This window comes from Malania oleifera, chromosome 11, assembly GCF_029873635.1.
Source record: "Malania oleifera isolate guangnan ecotype guangnan chromosome 11, ASM2987363v1, whole genome shotgun sequence".
In the NCBI taxonomy this organism is placed as follows: Eukaryota; Viridiplantae; Streptophyta; class Magnoliopsida; order Santalales; family Ximeniaceae; genus Malania; species Malania oleifera.
In genome coordinates this window covers 36,226,302-36,245,181 of record NC_080427.1, presented here as the reverse complement: position 1 = coordinate 36,245,181, position 18,880 = coordinate 36,226,302, and the positions used below count along the sequence as shown (strand labels likewise).

General features: G+C 34.8%; 1 protein-coding gene across 1 annotated transcript in view; it reads left to right on the top strand.

The window, feature by feature from the left end:
* LOC131167326 (ABC transporter A family member 1) overlaps positions 1–18,880 on the top strand; it is a 163,840-nt gene that overhangs the window by 75,779 nt on the left and 69,181 nt on the right. The window contains exons 24-28 of the mRNA XM_058126095.1: positions 2,444–2,527; positions 8,903–8,944; positions 9,040–9,136; positions 17,945–18,072; positions 18,173–18,277. Of these exons, the coding sequence (XP_057982078.1) occupies positions 2,444–2,527; positions 8,903–8,944; positions 9,040–9,136; positions 17,945–18,072; positions 18,173–18,277 (456 nt within the window). The remainder of the gene's footprint in view (positions 1–2,443; positions 2,528–8,902; positions 8,945–9,039; positions 9,137–17,944; positions 18,073–18,172; positions 18,278–18,880) is intronic.

The window sequence follows — 18,880 nt, the reverse complement described above, 5'->3', positions numbered from 1 at the left end:
AATTAAAATAGAATTATTATGTAAATTTAGAATATAATTCAAATAAAAAATGGCCATAAAATTTTGAAAAATAATAAATAATAAATGCCATTACTAAATATTTTACTATATTTCAATTGCCATATACAATAATATTGTTTTTGTAAAGTGACTTTTAAAATATCATAATAAAGTAAAATAATTATAATAATTTTTATTTTTATTATAATATTTAGAATATATATTACTTTTTATTTTTATTATTTTAATTAATCATATTTTTTTAATTTTTATTTTATTCAGGACAAAAATGAGCATTTGTTTGATCAAGTTTTTATTTTTTATTTTTTGTATTAGAAATATTAACCAAATAGGTTGCTGGTTTTTAGTTTTTGTTTCTGGTTTTTAGTTTTCTTTTTTTGGTTTTTGTTTTCATACTTTTTGATAGTAATTCCAAATGGCACCTTAAAAAATATAGGTTTTCAAGAATCGATTTCAAGGCGTTTCCTATGTTTTTAGATATAGTTTTTCAAGTATAATGAAAACATAGGATATGGGATATAACCCACTTGAATCAACCTTAATTGGTTACAATTCCACTATTTTCACTTCCAAAAACAATTTCAAAAAACAAATAATCAAACACATCTTTGAATATAAAAAAAATACATGATGCAATTACTTGTTTTAGTTTTAATCATAGCAATATGGAAACTTGTTTTTGGATCCTTAAAGAAATAGGCCCTAAGACTTTAACCTTCTGAGGCACCTTTATGAGGCAAAACCATGAAGCCCAATTGGCCAAAATTGGACAACACCTTAATGGAGTTGGGCCAAGATTGTTATATTTGGTATCAAAGCCACCTTGGGGGTACTATCATGTGGGTGGATCTTGATGAAGTGTAGGTCCTATGTAAAGGTGTGTACCACTGCAACAAGGATGTTATAGATGAGACGGGGGAGGTAGTCAAGATCCCACGTTAGATGTGTATTAAGGAGATTTTTGGCCATGTAAAGATGCTTTGGGCTTCAACCTTGCGAGGGGCGTTTTATGGGACAAAATCATAAGGCCTAGTGAGCCAAAGTGGACAATGCCTCACCAAATTTGGGCATAAATTGGCACATATAGCACAATGCAATATTGGTTTTAGTAGTATATGAAGTTTTAGTAAGTCATCTCCACTCTTATTTGTTTATTTTTTAAAGGGGATGTCACCTACTCTACTTGTTTCTTTTAGGAAGAAATTGTGTGAGGGATAGTTGGCAAATGATCAAACAATCATTTGAGGCTTTTTCCAATTTTGATCTTTAGGGAAAAGGAAGGAAAGAGGTTGTAGACATTTTACTGTATTTTTCCAAGGTGGCCCAAGCACGAAATAAAATATGCAAGGCCACTGTCAATTTTATGAAAGAGCAAAAGGCATTTGTATTGGGACGTGTGTTGAGTCTCTTACGGCTCAATTTTTTCTTTGAGACCTATCACACCATCATATAACAACTTTGTATGTTGATTGGAATCCTTCAAAGATTTTTAATGAGGCTAAAGATCAGATTAGATTTAGACTTGTTCTAGAATGATATTTTAATAGCTAGATTAGATTAGACAAGAATCACAAGATGTCAAATTATCATGGTAATAAAATCATATCCTGTCATCTTAATATTATTTTACATTGCTTTCAACTGTTTGAAAATGTCTACAGCTTATTAGCCTGATCTTCATTGTTTATCCATTTCCATATGGCTTAAGCTTTTGGGCAAAGCGGTATCTTAACATGGTAGTAGAGTTCTTTACTTTTTGGTTCTCTGAAGGTCTTAGGCCAAACCTTGTTGGTCCCTTTTATTGTCTGTTTGTTTGCCTTTTTGTGCGTAACTGGGCTATACAAAGCCAAATGTTAGCCTCTTCCACATTAATGATCCATTGCCTAATAGCTTAAGCTTTTGTGGCCAAGTAATATCTCTGCTTCATGTTTTTCACTTTCTTTGTTTTTCATACATGTATATTCAGCACTTTGGTGTAGGTTCTGGTTTGTGAAATGCTGTCTAGTGCTGAATAGCAAAATTACTACAATTAGCAAGTCATTGTTTTATTTTTTTAATATGATTATATATTTTCCATGTATGTTTATTGGATTGCTGTTTAATTGCCAGATGCAATTTTATTCATATTTTCAATCCATTATTTTAGCTATAATTTGTTGAGGGCTGGCCTTGGATCAATGGTAAGGTTACTCCTTTGTGACCTGTTGGTCACTGGTTTGAGTCCAAGGAAACGGCCTCTCTGCATAAAAAGCATAGGTAAAGCTGGGTACATTGTGATAACCCTCCCCGTACCCCTGCAAAGCGGGGACCCCTGTGGCCCAGGAACGCCTTTTTGTAGCTATAAATTGTGCGCCTTTCTGGTTCATTGAGCTACCTTAGAATTTATAAAAATTCACTTTGTATTTTCTTGTGAATTTTGTAGGATCTGGACGCATTCTCTGCTGCAGTTATCATTAATATTGCCTTCTCCTTTATTCCTGCATCATTTGCTGTTTTTATTGCAAAGGTACTTTTTATTGCATTACCTAAAATCTCCTAGAGCTATTGCTGCTTGGGTTTAGTAGATTGTCCTCCCTTTTAGTTGGTATGTGAAATCTAATAGCTCTTAAACTTATGATTTGTACTATTGGAACGTATGTGAAATCTCATAGCTCTTAAACTTATGATTTGTACTATTGGAACAAGTATTCTTCATTCTTAAGTGATTAAAAGAAAATGTGAACTTTCAAAATTATAAACAGTTTCTTTGTAATTCAGATTCAAATAATCAATGAAGAATTAAATTAGGGAAGCCCAAATGTTTCTTTTATGCAAACAAGGGACTAAATTTTAGAAATTCTAGAAACAATGGGGAAATGTGATAATGAGTTGGTGGAGTCCCATAATGGAGGAATGGTGTTAACCCATTTTTGGTGAGAGGGTCATTCAGAGGTAGTTGCAAGTCTAGTTAAATGACTGAACTGTTTTGCCATTGGCAAACTATAGTTGATAAATTATCAAATTTGAAGCAACATGGAATCCAAGCATTGAACTACTTATAATGGAGATTGTGGTCTTGCAGGTAAATAATTTGTTCTATTAACGTAGATAAAGGTGAGTATACATGGATTGTTGGGCCAGATTTTGAAGACAAATGTCAATATATTTAGTTGGTTGGCAACTGGATACTTGATTGTTACTAACTAAGATATCTTTTGTTTTAGGGGTTGGGAGTCAATTTATAGAAAATCCCAAAGTCACACTGGGATTAGGGTCTTAAATTTTGATTTCGAGTGAAATTTTGAGGCTACAAAAGTGCGAAAATTTTGATGGAATAATCGATACTGATGTAAAATTTGATTTTGGTTTTAAAAAATAATGGAAATTACTAATAATGGATGGAATTTTTATGAAATTTTAAATATCATTTATTATAATAATACCAATAATTCAGGTATGAATGACCAAATAAATTATTTTAGGTAATATCTAACTTTAATTTTCTATGCAATTTCAAAAGTATGAAAGCTATCATTCATATCCGTCATGCAAGAATCTTTAGTTTCAATTAAAAAAAAAAGATAAATTAAGAGAGAAATTTCAAGTTATGTTTTGATTCTCAAATTTAAGTTTCTAGGAAATTTTATTTTATAGTTGAAATTTTGCCAAATTTCTCTCAAAATTCAAGATTTCAATATTTTGAATGACAGAAATTCTATAAGATGGAAGTTGACTACCATTTCAATTTCGAGGGTGGTGGAAAGCAGAAATTTTGATGGAAATTTTGATAATTTTGTGGAAACATAGGACCATGACTAGGATCTTTGTAGGATTTTGCGATACCTCAGGCTCTCCAATTTTGATAGTTAAATGTAATAGAAAGTGTGAGATCATGGTTGCTCTAATGCGAAGTGAGCTTGATTTGGCGATTATGAAAAATCTACTACTAGATACTGTACATTTGTGGGGGGGTAATCTTGTTATTTGATGTAGTAAACAATCAACTATTGTAGCATGATCTAGTGCTGAAGTAGAATACTGAGTTATGGCTCATATTGTGAGTGACTTATGTGGTTGTAGTCTTTTATATCGGAGATGAGATTCTTGGTAACGAAGCCAATAGATATCTCCTGTGATAATTAAGTTGCATTTATATTGCTAGCAATCTAGTTTTGCATGAGAGAAAGAAGCACTTTGAAGTTGTTCGCCATTTTGTGAGGGATGCCATGTTGAAGAAAGTCGTGACTCATGAGGACTCCTTTTGTCAAATATGTGGCTAGGCAATGTTTTGCCCAAACCTTTATTTAAGCTCGCCTTGTCTAATGGTTGTAACAAGCCAAGGTTAGGTGATATTTGTACACCTCTAGCTTGATGAGGGATGTTAGAAGAGAATATGTTATTTTGGTAATTAGATTTTGTGAGTGGGGGTATTTTTTTCTTTCAGTCTTTTGATTATTAATATATAAAAGTGCAGACTTGGATATATGATCCAGGAAACTGCTGGCTAATATCTGCTCTTCCTCTTTTCTTCTCCTCTTCTTTCCTTCTCTTCTTCCCTCCATCTCTAACTCTACAACATTATATTTTAATTTCAATTTGGGCCAACTGTCAAAACCCTTTAATGAGGCCCATAATTTTTTTTTTTTTTCATACTATGGTACAAATAGTGGGGTAAGCCATTTATGGACGGAGGGGGACATTATTAGTGGGCAGGCCTAAAAATTAGATCCGACAGCAGGAGGGGTCATCATTTCTTGCATTAGGGCTGCTGTGCACGTGGGAAGAAGAGCTTTCATGACTTAGTTGCTTCTGCTTTTTGCTTGACAGCTGGCACAGTTCTCTCCCCAAAGGGAATTCTACAAACTTTGGGAGGTGAGCAATCTTTGGGGACCAGCAACCTTCCAAGGCTGTCAGATCTGGTTACTTTTCTGCTTTGGCTAGAAAACTCTGTTCTACTAATCTGATGAGGTAAGCAATCGTGCTGTGGAGGAATCCAAAAATCTTCTCTTGATGTTGGTGGTTGTGGTAATTTAAGTATCAAGCATGTCAGAATCTTGATAATGAGTCATGTATACGAGATGGTTAAAGGAACAAATGTTGATGCAGCAAGAAACAGGGACATTTGTTGTGGGAAATAGTTGTGGTTATATGTCTCTGGATGCTGGAAAGAGAACTGATTGGGCTGACTCTACTAAAGCTATTCATTGGGTGGTGGTGCGGGCGGGGCTTGAAATGAGTATTCTTCTCATGATATTTGACTTAATTCTAATAGCGAGGGTCACTAAAAATTTAAAAAAGAAATATTGATGGTAATTTTCGCCATGGTTTTAAATTTCCATGAAATTTGTGAAAATTTAGGCAAAGTTTCCGCTTTCCATCACCCTCAAAATCGAAATGGCAGTCAATTCCTATCTTGCATAATTTCTGTTGAAATTTCAACAAATCTTCCAAAATTTATCGAAACCTTGAAATTTTTAAATACAAAATGTAATTTCCTTGGAATTCAAATGTGAGATTTGGACACAATCTTAATTTATCTTAATTTTTTTATTGAAACAAAAAATTATTACTAGGGCTTTTGAAATTATTTGGAAAATTAAACTTACAACAATAATTTATTTAACTATTCATGTCTAATTTATCTTTATTTGTATAATACATAATATTTAATTGATTTATGAATTTCACTTATATTAATTGAATATGTTTAATACACGTACTTTGTTATGAATATGTTTAGTACACATTATATTACAACTGATGCACCTCATACACAGCACAAATGTATTTAATTTGTAACATATTAGCCCTAAAACTTACACTATTATGTGAATTTACCATTTCTAAAGTTTCATAAAAGAACTTCCATGCTTTACTGCTAATTTCCATCGTTTTTTTCAAGTTGAAACCAAAATTGAAATTGACATTGGAATCAAATTTCCATTGAAATTTCTGTACTTTTGGAGCTTCGGAATTTTAGTTGAGATTGATTTTTTTTTTTGATAGCAAAAGAGATTTATTAATAGGAGGAGAATTTACAAGGGGGAGAAAAGGCATCTCCTATAAAACTGTGGAACAAACAAGAGAAAAACTAAAACATCAAAAAACAGAAATCAATCCAACCAATTCCTCCAATCCCTATTTAAATCCTGAATGCTAGCTTCTCTAAAAATTCCAAACCTGATTCACCAAGTCAAGGATTGAATTGTTTCCCACACCAAATAGAGTTCAACTTCTTCCCAGGAAAAAAAACCTTGCATTATGTTCCAACCTAAAGACCCCATAAAACTGCGTACTTACTACACTTCCATAGAGCTGCCCTTTCTTCCAAAGCCTGCAAAAGAAGTGATTGACAAATCTTTCACTGCATAACAGCAAACTCAGCTCTCTACCACAACACTAAACAATTTATTCTAAATCCTGCATGCAAAATCATAATGCAAAAAGAGGTGAGTGGCTGTTTTGGAATTCCTATAACATAGCATGCAAACATCTGGAGAGAGAGCCTTCAAAGGTCTCCTAATCTGCTGCAAGTTATTAGTATTAATTTTGTTAAGCACAACCAACCAAGTAAATTTAAGGCCTTGGTTTTTGCATTGAGGAACTTCAAATGTTCTCAAGGGAGAATCAGATGAGAAGATTAACAAGGAAGGTAGTCTAAAGGAAAATGAGTCTTTTAATGAGTTTGATTTTGATCAAGGTTTAGTGGATGAGTTTCGTATGCAAGATGGGTAAGTTCCAGATTGCCCCCATTTGACCAATGATATTTCTCATGTGTCGGCAACTCTGCTTGAAGGTTTGGAGGGTGTTCCTATTTTTGAGGATAGTACTCATAATAGTATGGGTAAAGAGCTCCCAGTGATCAGATTGGGGATGGCGTTGCCTATCCTTGTCTCTCCTTTGGTGCTGACTCTTGAAAAGGATTTTGAAGCTCAACAACAAGGTCTTAAATTTCGATTTCGACTCAAATTTCGAAGCTCCAAAAGTACGGAAATTTTGACGGAAATTTCGATTTCGATGTCAATTTCGATTTCAATTTGAAAAAATAACGGAAACTAGTAGTAAAGCATGAAATTATTTGTAAAACTTTAGAAATGGTTAACAAACATAATAATATAAGTTTTAAGACTAATATATTACAAATTAAATACATCTATGTTTTGTATGAAGTGGAAAAGTTGTAAAATAGTATGTGCATCAAACATGCTTGTAAGATAATGTACATTAAACATATTCAGTTAATGCAAAAGAAATTCATAAATCAATTAAAAATTATTTATTATACAAATATTGATAATTTAGACATGAATGGTTAAATAAAATATTACTATAAGTTTATTTTTTCATATAATTTCAAAAGCACTTGTGATAACCTTTTGTTTCAATAAAATAAATTAAAAGAGAAATTTCACTTCACTCTTGAATCTCTCATTTGAATTTCGACAAAATTTCATTGCATAGTTAAAATTTCGACAAATTTCGCTAAAATTTCAAGGTTTCAATAAATTTTGGATGATTTGTTGAGATTTCGGCGGAAATTATGCAAGATGGAAATCGACTACCATTTCGATTTTGAGGGTGACGGAAATCGGAAATTTCGACGGAAATTTCGACAATTTCATGGAAATTTAAGACTATGCTCAACAACTTACGGACAAAATTGGCTTGTGTTTGTCTGAAACTTGGGGTCGAAACGTTCGATTGAATGTTGGGTAAGAGTAGGGTGAGAAAAGGTCAGCATGAGTAGCAAAAAGTGTTCAATTTACTATGATGGGAGGGTTTAAAAATGAGTCTTCTCATATAATTATTTGTTAGGTTTGCTTTCTTTGTTCATTTGAATTTGTTTCTTTGTTCATTTGAATTTGTTTCTAGGTCCTCCTGTCCTCTTTCAGTTTTTAGTTCCTTTTTTCCTTCTATCTTAGTACATTTCGTTGTTGTCAAATAAATAAATAATAAACGTTATAAAACTATGATAGTACTTCCCTAATAAATAAATCCAAAGATATGAGTTTTTTACCTAGTAAAATAATAGAATGATAATGCTGCAAAAATGTGTAAAATCTTGGAAAATGATAAACTTATGGGATTACCCAGATCTAAAAAAAAATTCAAGTGCTTTAATCTTGCTCGTACATTATCTTTGGACAATCTTCATCATTTCCCTTGGGGAAAATTATTCTTGAATTTGGAAGGTTTGAAGGATGAATAATGGAAGAATCAAGCAAGCTTTTATATGAATGATATGGTTCCCATATCTAAAAAATAGATAGGAATGCAACTGGGCAAAGTCATTGAGAACACTAAAAGAAATATGATAGATTATACATGCATAGTCTCACTCATATCTTTGTATAATGCTTCCTGGGGTGGCTTGCTCTCCTCATTTAACATCTCTTCAAGTTCCTTCATGGATTCTTTGGATTGGATGTCAATTTTAGCACATCCCTGATGTCCTCAAGCCGTGTTGCTAATACAACTGGTTGTGGCTCAGGTTTCGATACTGGCTTACCAATTATCTCCACAGTCCTCTCCTTCTTTTCTCCAAAAATAAGCTCTCTTATTTGGATCCCTGAATGAGCTATAACAATATTTAATTGATTGCTCAACCTTGTGAGTACTGAAGTAGTTCACTCTTTGCTTGTGGTAAATTGTTTCATGAGATTTTGTGATCGTTCTTCCATGTGGATTTTTTTCCAATTTGCAATCACTGTCTCATGTGTTTTGTTGTGGGAATTGCAAGCTCTTAGTGAATTTCATCACCAGTAGTCACTGGGCTGAGTCTTTGTATAGCTTATGATGCTGAAAGTGAAATTTTGCATTTCTTTGTAATTTGTATGTTGTAGTGATAGAATCCTGATGTGATAGTGATATTAAAGACAAACAAATATTTTATGTGATGCAGGAACGTGAAGTAAAAGCTAAGCAACAACAATTAATAAGTGGGGTATGATTGTTCTTTATAATATTTTTGGTTTTTTTGTTTTGTTTTGTTTTTTTTTCCCCTTGTAAATCACTTTTTGATCGTTCATTGCTTTGCAGGTATCTACATTATCATATTGGGTTTCTACATACATATGGGACTTCATCAGCTTCTTACTTCCTTCATCTTTTGCAGTAATTTTATTTTACATTTTTGGTATATTTCTAACCTTCGTTTATGAACTATGTATTCTAAGATCATGTTGTTATAAATCCCAGAATTATCCTAACCTTCTATTCCCAACTATTGTGTTGTAATTGTAAATGGTTATTTAGTCATTTTTCCTAAAACCCAAAATCCACTGTATGTCTACCATCATAGAAGAATTTCCAGCAACACTATAGCCCTAAAAAACAGCCAGCAGCAGCCGAAAGTCCGACCAGTCGCTGGATATTTTCTGGGCAACACTGTCAGTTCAAGAAGACCAAATCGACCATAGACTTTGCAAAAACAACACCATAGTCACCTGACTCACCCTGTGGACTTTGATACTTCATGAAGCTGTTTATCAATGGTTATTGAGTTTATTGGGTCTGAAACAGTGGGATTTGCTGTGTTTTTTGATTCAATGTTGTAATTCCTTCCATATACCAAAATATCAAACTGTTGGGCATGTGTTTTGCTCAATGATCCAATCTTTGTTGTGACCCTGCACTCATGGTAATTTGTTAGTTGATGTTCGGTGTTAGTAACAGTCATTGGTGACTCTCTTGGAGCAGTGGTAGCGCTCAATGGCAGTTTTTTGTGAGGCTGTGGCAGTGTTATATAAGTTTGTTGGTGATTTGTCCATGGTAGTTTCGGTTGTTCACTTCTCCAATTGTTCTAGTGCTGTGTGTTGCTTTCTTGGGGCTGCATCTGAGTTTCTTGGTGCTCTGACAGCCGTGTAATAATTTATTCGTGACTTGTTCATGGTGGGTCACCTTGTTTGTGATTGTTCCAGCAATTAATCTTGTGATCATTGATCCGAGTTTGTGAATGTTGGGATGGAGTTTGCAAATCCTAAAAGTATGGTTCCCTTGGTAGTTACTTGTTTGAGTGAATCATGTACTATGACTATATGAAAGGAGGACTATTCAAGGTTTCTGCAATATCAATTGTCTTAACAAGAATCTTACCACATTGCATCTTTTGCCTAGAATGGTAATCCTATAGTCGTACGTCATCTGGTATCTTTCCCACTAGTCCTTGGGTTATTGATTTTGTTGGCCACTGACCATTTAAAAGGTCCAACCAACTTCTTTTCTGACATCTAGTATCCTAAAAATTTACTTCAAGTTACCTTTGCTGATGGGTTCACTATTGCTGTTAAGGAGATGGGAATAGTAAATCCTACTCCTTCCATCTCTCTTTCTTCTCTTTTATACATACCTAAATCTCCTTTCAATCTCATGTTAGTTAGTAAGCTTACAAAGTCACTAAATTGTTTTGTCACATTCTTTCCTGCTTTTGTGGTTATTTAGGATCTGAACACGAGAAAGACATTTGACACAGGGCGAAGCTTGTGGACTTTACTGCTTTGAGTCGTCTTCTCCACCCATTGCCTGCACAGTTGCAGCTACACAACTTCAAATCCATTGTTGCCTTGGTCATCCATCCTTGGATAAGTTGAAAAGCTAGTGCCTATATTGAGTCATGTGTCTAGTCTTGAGTGTGAGTATTGTCAATTAGGAAAACATCATTGTGTTCCATTTGCTTCCAGGGTAGACAAACAGTTGATTAGTCCTTTCATGCTAGTCCATCCCTATATTTGGGGTCCTACTCATGTCAAATCAAGGTTGGGGTTTTGGTACTTTGTTACATTTGTTGATGACTACTCTAGGTTGACTTGGTTATATTGAATGAAGGGTTGGTCCGAATTGTTTGATATCTTTTGTGCCTTTTGTTCCCAAATAAAGACTCAATTTGATATGATTGTCAAAATATTTCGTTGGGGTAATGCTAAGGAGTACTTCAATACCCAATTTAGTACCTATATGACTAACTCTGGTATGATCAATTAGTCCTTTTGTGCCCACACTAAAAAAATAAAAATAAAAATGGAGCTGCAGAGCATAAAAACAGACATATTCTTGAAGTCATTCGTACCCTATTGTATCAAATGAATATCCCCAAAGTTTTGGAGTGATGCTTTGCTCACAGCTTGCTCCCTCATCAATAAAATGTCATCCGCTATCCTTGGTGTTAAAATCCCATATTCTGTTATCTTCCCTATGGTTCCTTTGTTCTCCCTTCCTCCTCGTATATTTGGTTGTGTGTCCTTCGTCCATCAGTTAACTCTTGGAATGGATAAGTTGGATCCTCGTGCTATCAATTGTATTTTTCTGGGCTATTCCTATTGTTAAAATGGATATCGATGTTATAGTGCTACTTTACATCAATTATGTCTCTGCTAATGTTACCTTTCCTAAGTCTACACCATACTACTCTAATTCCTTGAGTTTTGTTGACCTTGATGAGTCCCTTCCTCTGTATTGCCTCTTAGATCCAAACATATATTTTGGGCCCAATCCTCCTACATCTTCATCCATTTTGAGTCCTATTCATAGCTTGGATCATCCCAATTTGCAGGTATACATACAGCAACTTGAGGGTGAAGTGCCTCCTCCAACTTCTACTACCGTGCCTCTAGTTCCCTCATTAGATGAACTTATTTCCCATGTTGTTGATCTTCCTATAGCTGTTTGAAAAGGTAAACACACTTGTACCGAAGATCCGATCTCTAATTTTGTTTGTTATGATTTTTTGTCATCCTCTAATTTCTTTTTGTTAGTACTTTGTCTTTTGTTGCTTTTTCAAAATCTATTTCTGAAGCCCTATCCCATTATGGGTGGAGGCAACAATGGTTGAAGAGATGCGTGCACTATGTGATAATGATACTTGGGATTTGGTACCTCTGTGTCCTGAGTCCTGACAAGTTTGTAGTTGGTTGTTGCTAGGTGTACAATGTGAAAGTCAATCCTAATGGTTTTGTGGCTCGTTTGAAGGCTCGTCTTATTGCTAAGGGCTAGACTCAGGTTTATGGTTTGGATTATTCTGACACATTTTCTTTAGTCGCTAAACTTGCCTTAGTAAGTTTGTTCTTTTCTTTAGCCACCACTTGTCATTGGCCTTTACATCAGTTAGATGTGAAGAATACTTTCCTACATGGTGATCTTCATGAGGAGGTATATATGGAGCAACCACCTAGGTTTTTTGCTCAGGGGGAGTCAGAATCAGTATGTCGGCTTAAGAAATTGTTATATGGTTTGAAACAATCTCCAAGAGCATGGTTTGACCATTTTAGTGTTGTAGTACTTGAGTTTAGCCTCCGTTGGTGTGTAGTAGATCACTTTGTATTTTATCAACATACTCCATATGGCCGGATTTTGCTTATTGTGTATGTGGATGACATTGTGATCACTGGTGATGATGATTGAGGCATCTAGGACCTAAAGCTTTTGCTATTAAGTTTCAAACTAAGGACCTTGGACCACTGAAGTACTTATTGGGTATAGGTATCAAGATCTCGTATGGGGATTGTCTTGTCACAAAGGAAGTATGTTCTTTGATGCGAACCCCAATCGACACGCTTTGAGACCCAACAATCTATATTGGAATAGTTGCCAAATGATGCAAACCTCAACGCGTGTGTCGTGTTGAGGTTTGCATCATTTGGCAACTATTCCAATATAGATTGTTGGGTGTGTCGATTGGGGTTCGCATCATTTGGTATCAGAACTTGGGTTCTAAAATCTGGTTTACTATCCTTTTAATCTTTGTTTCTTGTTATCATCCTATCTTATTCCGTTTGTGTTCATTATTCCTTGTTCTTGCTTTGTGACGTGCACCAAGTTGAAAAAAAAAAAAAAGTCAGAAAAAAAAGAAGAAAAGAAAAGAAAGCAAAACAGATAAGAAAAGAAAAGAAAAAAAAAAAGGTGATACTAAAGCAACATATACTATCATTCACCGCACTTATCAAAGTTAATTTTTTTCTTGAATCGGGACTTTTGTGGTTTCGGTTCTCTAAAATAAAAAATTTGATTTTTGTCCTCTTCCTTTGATTCGTTGTTTCTATAATATTTTCTTGTCTTCGGTATTGGTTTAAATACTACAAGTTGTTTTTCTTGATCAAGTTTATTAGTTTAATGAAGAACTGAAAAGGGGAAACTACGAGTGAAAATGGCAAGAGGTTGTGAGACTAATGTAAGGAAAAAGCCAATTTAAGAGTGAAACACGAGTGTGAGTGACATAATTTGAGTGCAAACACGTGAAGGAGTGTTGTGAGGTATTATTTTTAACATTTTTCTATAGTTTCAAAATATGTCTTCCAGATGCGACACATCAAACAAAGAAGGAAGGGAGGAGTTGTCCTTCATGTTGCAGGCAATGCAACAACAATTTGAATGCATGAACGTGGCGTTTAATGAGATTCGGGATCGGATGGATAGGCAAGACGTGTTATTGCTACTTGGTGCGAGGGTTGTCCCCAAAGAGTCCCTAATGCTAGAAGGCAAGAAAGGGGTGCGCTCGTGGATGATTCTGATAACGACCACGAGGATGAGTTCGAAGAGGGAGAGGATCAAGCTTTATTGAATGGTGAGGGCAGGTGCGTGCCAAGGGGAGAAAGGCGTGGTAGAGATTTCCGAAGAGATTCGAGATGGTGAGATGGGATTGACAGAAACCTAGGAAACATCAAAATGAAGATACCATCGTTCCAAGGGAAAAGTGATCCTGAAGCGGACTTGGAATGGGAGAAGAAGGTGAAGTTGATTTTTGAGTGCTACAACTACTCCGAGGAGAAAAAGGTAAAACTTGTATTCATTGAATTTACTAATTATGCTATTATATGGTGGGATCAACTTGTGACGAACAGGAGGAGAAACCATGAAAGGTCTATTGAGACGCAGGAGGAAATGAAGGCCATCTTGGAGGCGGTTTGTCCCTAGGCCCTACTATAGGGACTTGTATCAGAAATTACAAAGTCTTACTCAAGGCTATAAGAGCGTGGATGACTACTACAAGGAGATGGAGATGACCATGATTCGAGCTAATGTAGAGGAGGATAGAGAAGCTACCATGGCAAGGTTTTTGAATGGGCTGAACTTTGACATTGCCAACGTGATGGAGTTGCAACACTATGTGGAGTTGGATGACATGGTGCACATGGCAATAAAGGTGGAATGACATCCTAAAAGGAAAGGAACTCAATTATTTCAAAATCCGGGCTCCTCTACTTCATGGAGATCAAATTGGAGGAAAGACGAAGGGGCTATTTTGAAGTCCAAAATTGAACCACCAAAAAGGAGAGATGAAGTTCCCAATGTCAGCAAAGGTAAAACCAAACCCCAAACTCGTAATCGTGATATTAAGTGTTTTCGTTGTTTGGGAGTAGGTCACATAGCTTCACAATGTCCAAATAAGAGGACCATGATCGCATGTGTTGATGGAGAGGTGGAAACCGAAAGCGAGAGCGACGATGACCAAATGCCACTACCTGAGGATGCTTGTGATGATTATGTGGAGTATCCGGTGGAGGGTGAGTCACTTGTGGCGAGGTGTGCTTTAACTGCCCAAGTCAAAGAGGATGACATGGAACAACAAAGGGAGAACATCAATAAAGTTTTCTCCATAAAGAGTTTTCAGTTTCCTCTACTTGTTCGTTAAAGAACTTGTGAGCTTATCAAGGATTCTTCCTTGCGGCGTTCAACTTTATACGTTTGGTTCGTGATTCAATTATAATCATTGGGTCAAGACTTGTAACTTTGTACCTTCGGTTTGTGTTTCATTTATAAACGTTGGGCCGGGCTTTTCTATCCAAAAATATGAATTTTAGCTTTCTTGGGCAAGTATTCCAATATTGATTGTTGGGTTTCAATGCAAATTGGTTGAGGTTCGCATCATTTGACAAGTATTCCAATATTGATTGTTGGGTCTCAACGCGTGTCGATTGGAGTTCGCATCATTCTTGATCTTTTAGATGAGACGGGGCTATGAGGATCCAAACCTTGTGATACACCCATGGATCGCAATAGTAAATTTGTGCCAGATATGGGTGATTGTTGCTTAACATTGGTTGGTACCGATGACTTGTTGGAAAGTAGAATTATCTCATAGTCACTCAATCAGATATATCCTTCATAAGAAGTGTTGTGAGTTAGTTTCTCGATTTCCCGAGAGCAAGTCACTAGGATGTAGCAATTCGCATTTTAAGATATCTCAAAGGTACATTAGTGTGAGGTCTTTTATATATGGATCATGATCACACTCATATTCAGGGATATATAGATGCAAATTGGGTTGGGTCACTTTCCGATTGAAGGTCTACAACCGGGTGTTGTATCTTTGTCGGTGGTAATTTGGTGTTTTGGAAAAGTAAGGAACAAATTGTGGTGGCCAGGTTGAGTGCCGAGTCAGAGTATAGGGTCGTGGCACACACTACATTTGAACTTGTTTGGTTGAAGAACATGATGAAAGAACAATGTTTTCCATATTCTCAGCCTATGGAGTTGATGTGTGATAATCGAGTTGCTATTCGTATTGCCTCCAGCCCAGTTTTTCAAGAGCTAACAAAGCACATTGAAGTTGATTGCCACTTTATTTGGAGAAACTTGTACAGAAGCTCATTACAACCACTCATGTGAAGTCTAAGTTTCAGCTTGCTAATTTGTTCACTAAAGCCTTCGGAGGTGCTTGTGTGAAATTCATTTGTAACAAGCTAGGAGCTTATGATATATATGCTACAACTTTGGGGGGAGTGTTAGTGATTATTTGGTCATTTAGCATTATTATTTTGTGTTGAGTTTTGTTAGAATTAAGTGTGAGTTATTAAGGGTATTATGGTCATTCCCATTGCAGTTGACATACATTATAAATAGAGGGAGAGACCTATCATTAAAGTTAGGTCTTCCATTTTACCTAATTATTCAACAGTAAGGAATCCAAAAATTATGCTTAATGTATTTATGAGCCTCAATTTTAATAACTGTTAAAGCTTGTTATACATTGTTGGCCCACAAGTTAATAGTTTTAAGCTTTTTGGTAAGTGGAATTCTAACATGGTATTAGAGTTGGTTACAAGGGGATCCTGGGATCTAGTCTTGTAGCCTGTGTTTATTGTGTGGTGTTTAAAAAATTATTGTATTTCTTGTAATGGGTGTTATCTCTCGTTTGTTTATCTCTCGACATACTGTCAGGCTGCATGTGTGGGGGTGTGTTAAAGCTTGATATAAATTGTTGGCCTACAATTTAACGACTTAAGCTTTTAGGCAAAGTATTCTAACAACAATAAAACCTCATGTATAACAAATGTTCAAATTCTTTACCAGCATGTATTGTATTTATGAATATATTTATGCTTACAAGGGTTTTGTAGACATTTAATGATATTTGAAAACATCAGAGTATCTTTTGTCATATTGGATGTAACAAATGATATGCTGTAGATAACCTTCCTATACAGACATTGTAAAACTATATCAGGATTAGAGCACAAGAATAGAAATCTTGGGTTCCTGTGCATTCAAAGACAAAGTGATATTGAAAATTAACAACTGTAGAGTTGAGGGAAGCTACTTGTGAGATCGATTCATGTTCTTTATTTTCTACCCATTCTTTTTCGTTATATATATGAGCTACTAAGCAAGCATGGGATTAAAATGGACTATTGTCAATTGTGGAAAACCTAGTTCTTCCAACATGTTCTCTAGTCAAACAAGTTCACATGTAGTGTAAGCCATGGCCCTATATTCTGATTCAACACTTGAGTTTGTCCCCACAATTTGTTTCTTACTCCTCCAAGAAACCAAATTACCACCAACAACGATATAGTAACCGATTGTTGATCTTCTATTAGAAGCTGGCCTGACCCAATCCGCATCAGGATATCCTTGAATATGACTGTGACCTTGTTCTTGATATAAGAGACTCTTCTAGGTGCACCTTTGATATATCTCAAGATGTGAATTACTGCATCCCAATGACTTATTCTTGAAGAATCAAGAAATGGCTCACAACACTTGTTGCTAAAGATATATTCAGTCGAGTGACAGATAATTCAACTTTCCAACAAGTCTCCAGTATTTTCTTGAGTTAGGCAACATATCATTCATATCTGAGACAAGCTTATGGTTAGGATGCATGGGTGTATCAACATATTTTTATAATTCGTTTCTTCACCATATAGAAATAAAAACAAAATACAGAAAAAAGAAATGTTAGCAACAGATGTTAAAATTTTAGAATATTTTCAGTAAGGATATTAATGTTTAAGTTTATTAAGCATTGTAAGCCTGTAAAAGACCCTTGCATGTTACAATTTTGAATCTGTCTTTTGTATATAGGTATTAATGTTTTTCCTCCATTTTTCTTGCATTTTCTTAGTCCTTATAATATTGTCAAATGAGTTAGTTAGTCATATTATTTAGTTATCTCTTATACATTCTTCAGTTGTGATATCTGGTCGTAAAACTATTTTGTTTTTCATTTGAGACATACTTTAACTTCATTGATTCTAAGTTTGCAGATAAGTCTCAAACTTTTAGCTTTTTCTTCATTTATCAGTTCTAAATTCAATCCTGTACTTAGTTGCTATCTTTCTTTAACTAAACACTATCATCCCCATATTATTTTTATACATTTGATATTACCTAAGTCCCTGTTCTTTCTTTCTCAAGTTCTAGCAAGTTTAAATTTTCTCTCTATCTTTAGACTATAGCCTAGTATATAAATTTATTACATGTTTTAAATTTAGCTTCATTAAAAGATTTTATTGCTTATTTTCTTGCCTCTTTGTAGTTTTCAAAGTTTTCTAAGTCCGCTTGTAAATAATGTTCCATCATAGTAAAAGCTCACACCTTTCATCTCATACTGTGACTTATTTATTTATTTATTTAAATAGTTTTTTGTCAAGGTAATTGTTTTCTTGTTTTATTTATTTATGTATTTATTTGCTCTTCCCAAGCAAACAATGTTGGTTTGTGTCTGTAGGTCTGGATCAGTTTATTGGAAGGGGTCGTTTCTTGCCGACAGTCCTCATGTTTTTGGAGTATGGACTGGCAATTGCATCATCAACATATTGCCTCACATTCTTTTTTTCCGATCACACAATGGCACAAGTAGGGCCACTATCTATATCATTCTTGTTCAGGGTTCTGAGGCACTGAGTAAATAATTTTTTTCCAAATGCTAATATTTTTTTTAAAAATATATGTGCAGAATGTGGTTTTGTTGGTCCATTTCTTCACCGGACTTGTTCTTATGGTCATCTCATTCATTATGGGGCTTATACAGACAACCACAACTTTAAATTCTTATCTAAAGGTTGTGATTACCTATAACATTTTTTTTTTTATGACTTTAAATTCTTATCTAAAGGTTGTGATTACCTATAACATTTTTATTTGTATGTCTCACTTTAGCTACCAGATGTTATATTCTAGGATGACCTGAACCTCAAATCACTAATATGTATTTGCTAGTAGCAAAATGAAATTCATTCCCAATCAAAGGTCATACCCATCAAATTCCCTATAACTTAAAATATCATTTTAAGCCAAAGCTACCTGTGTACTTTCAAGTTTCTAGCTGAAAAATTCTAATGCCCACCACTTAATAGTAATTTATAAACATAATCTTACATTCATTTTTAACGTGTGTAAAACAATAATATAATCTTCTGGATTTCCTCTTTCATTTATGCCAAATCTTTTCAAGAAAAATTTGTTGACCAAAATTTTTCAGGATCATTGACTTGAAACTCCAAAAACATAAAAGCATTAGTGATGAGATTCATTAATTTAAAGTCTGCCTTGCTTAAATACTTTTGGATCAGATGATGGAGTTTTTTTTTCTGCAAAATAAATTCAAGATTCTTTGTTTTTGATGCTATATTTTGTATTAACTCCTTGTCATACCACTTGGGGC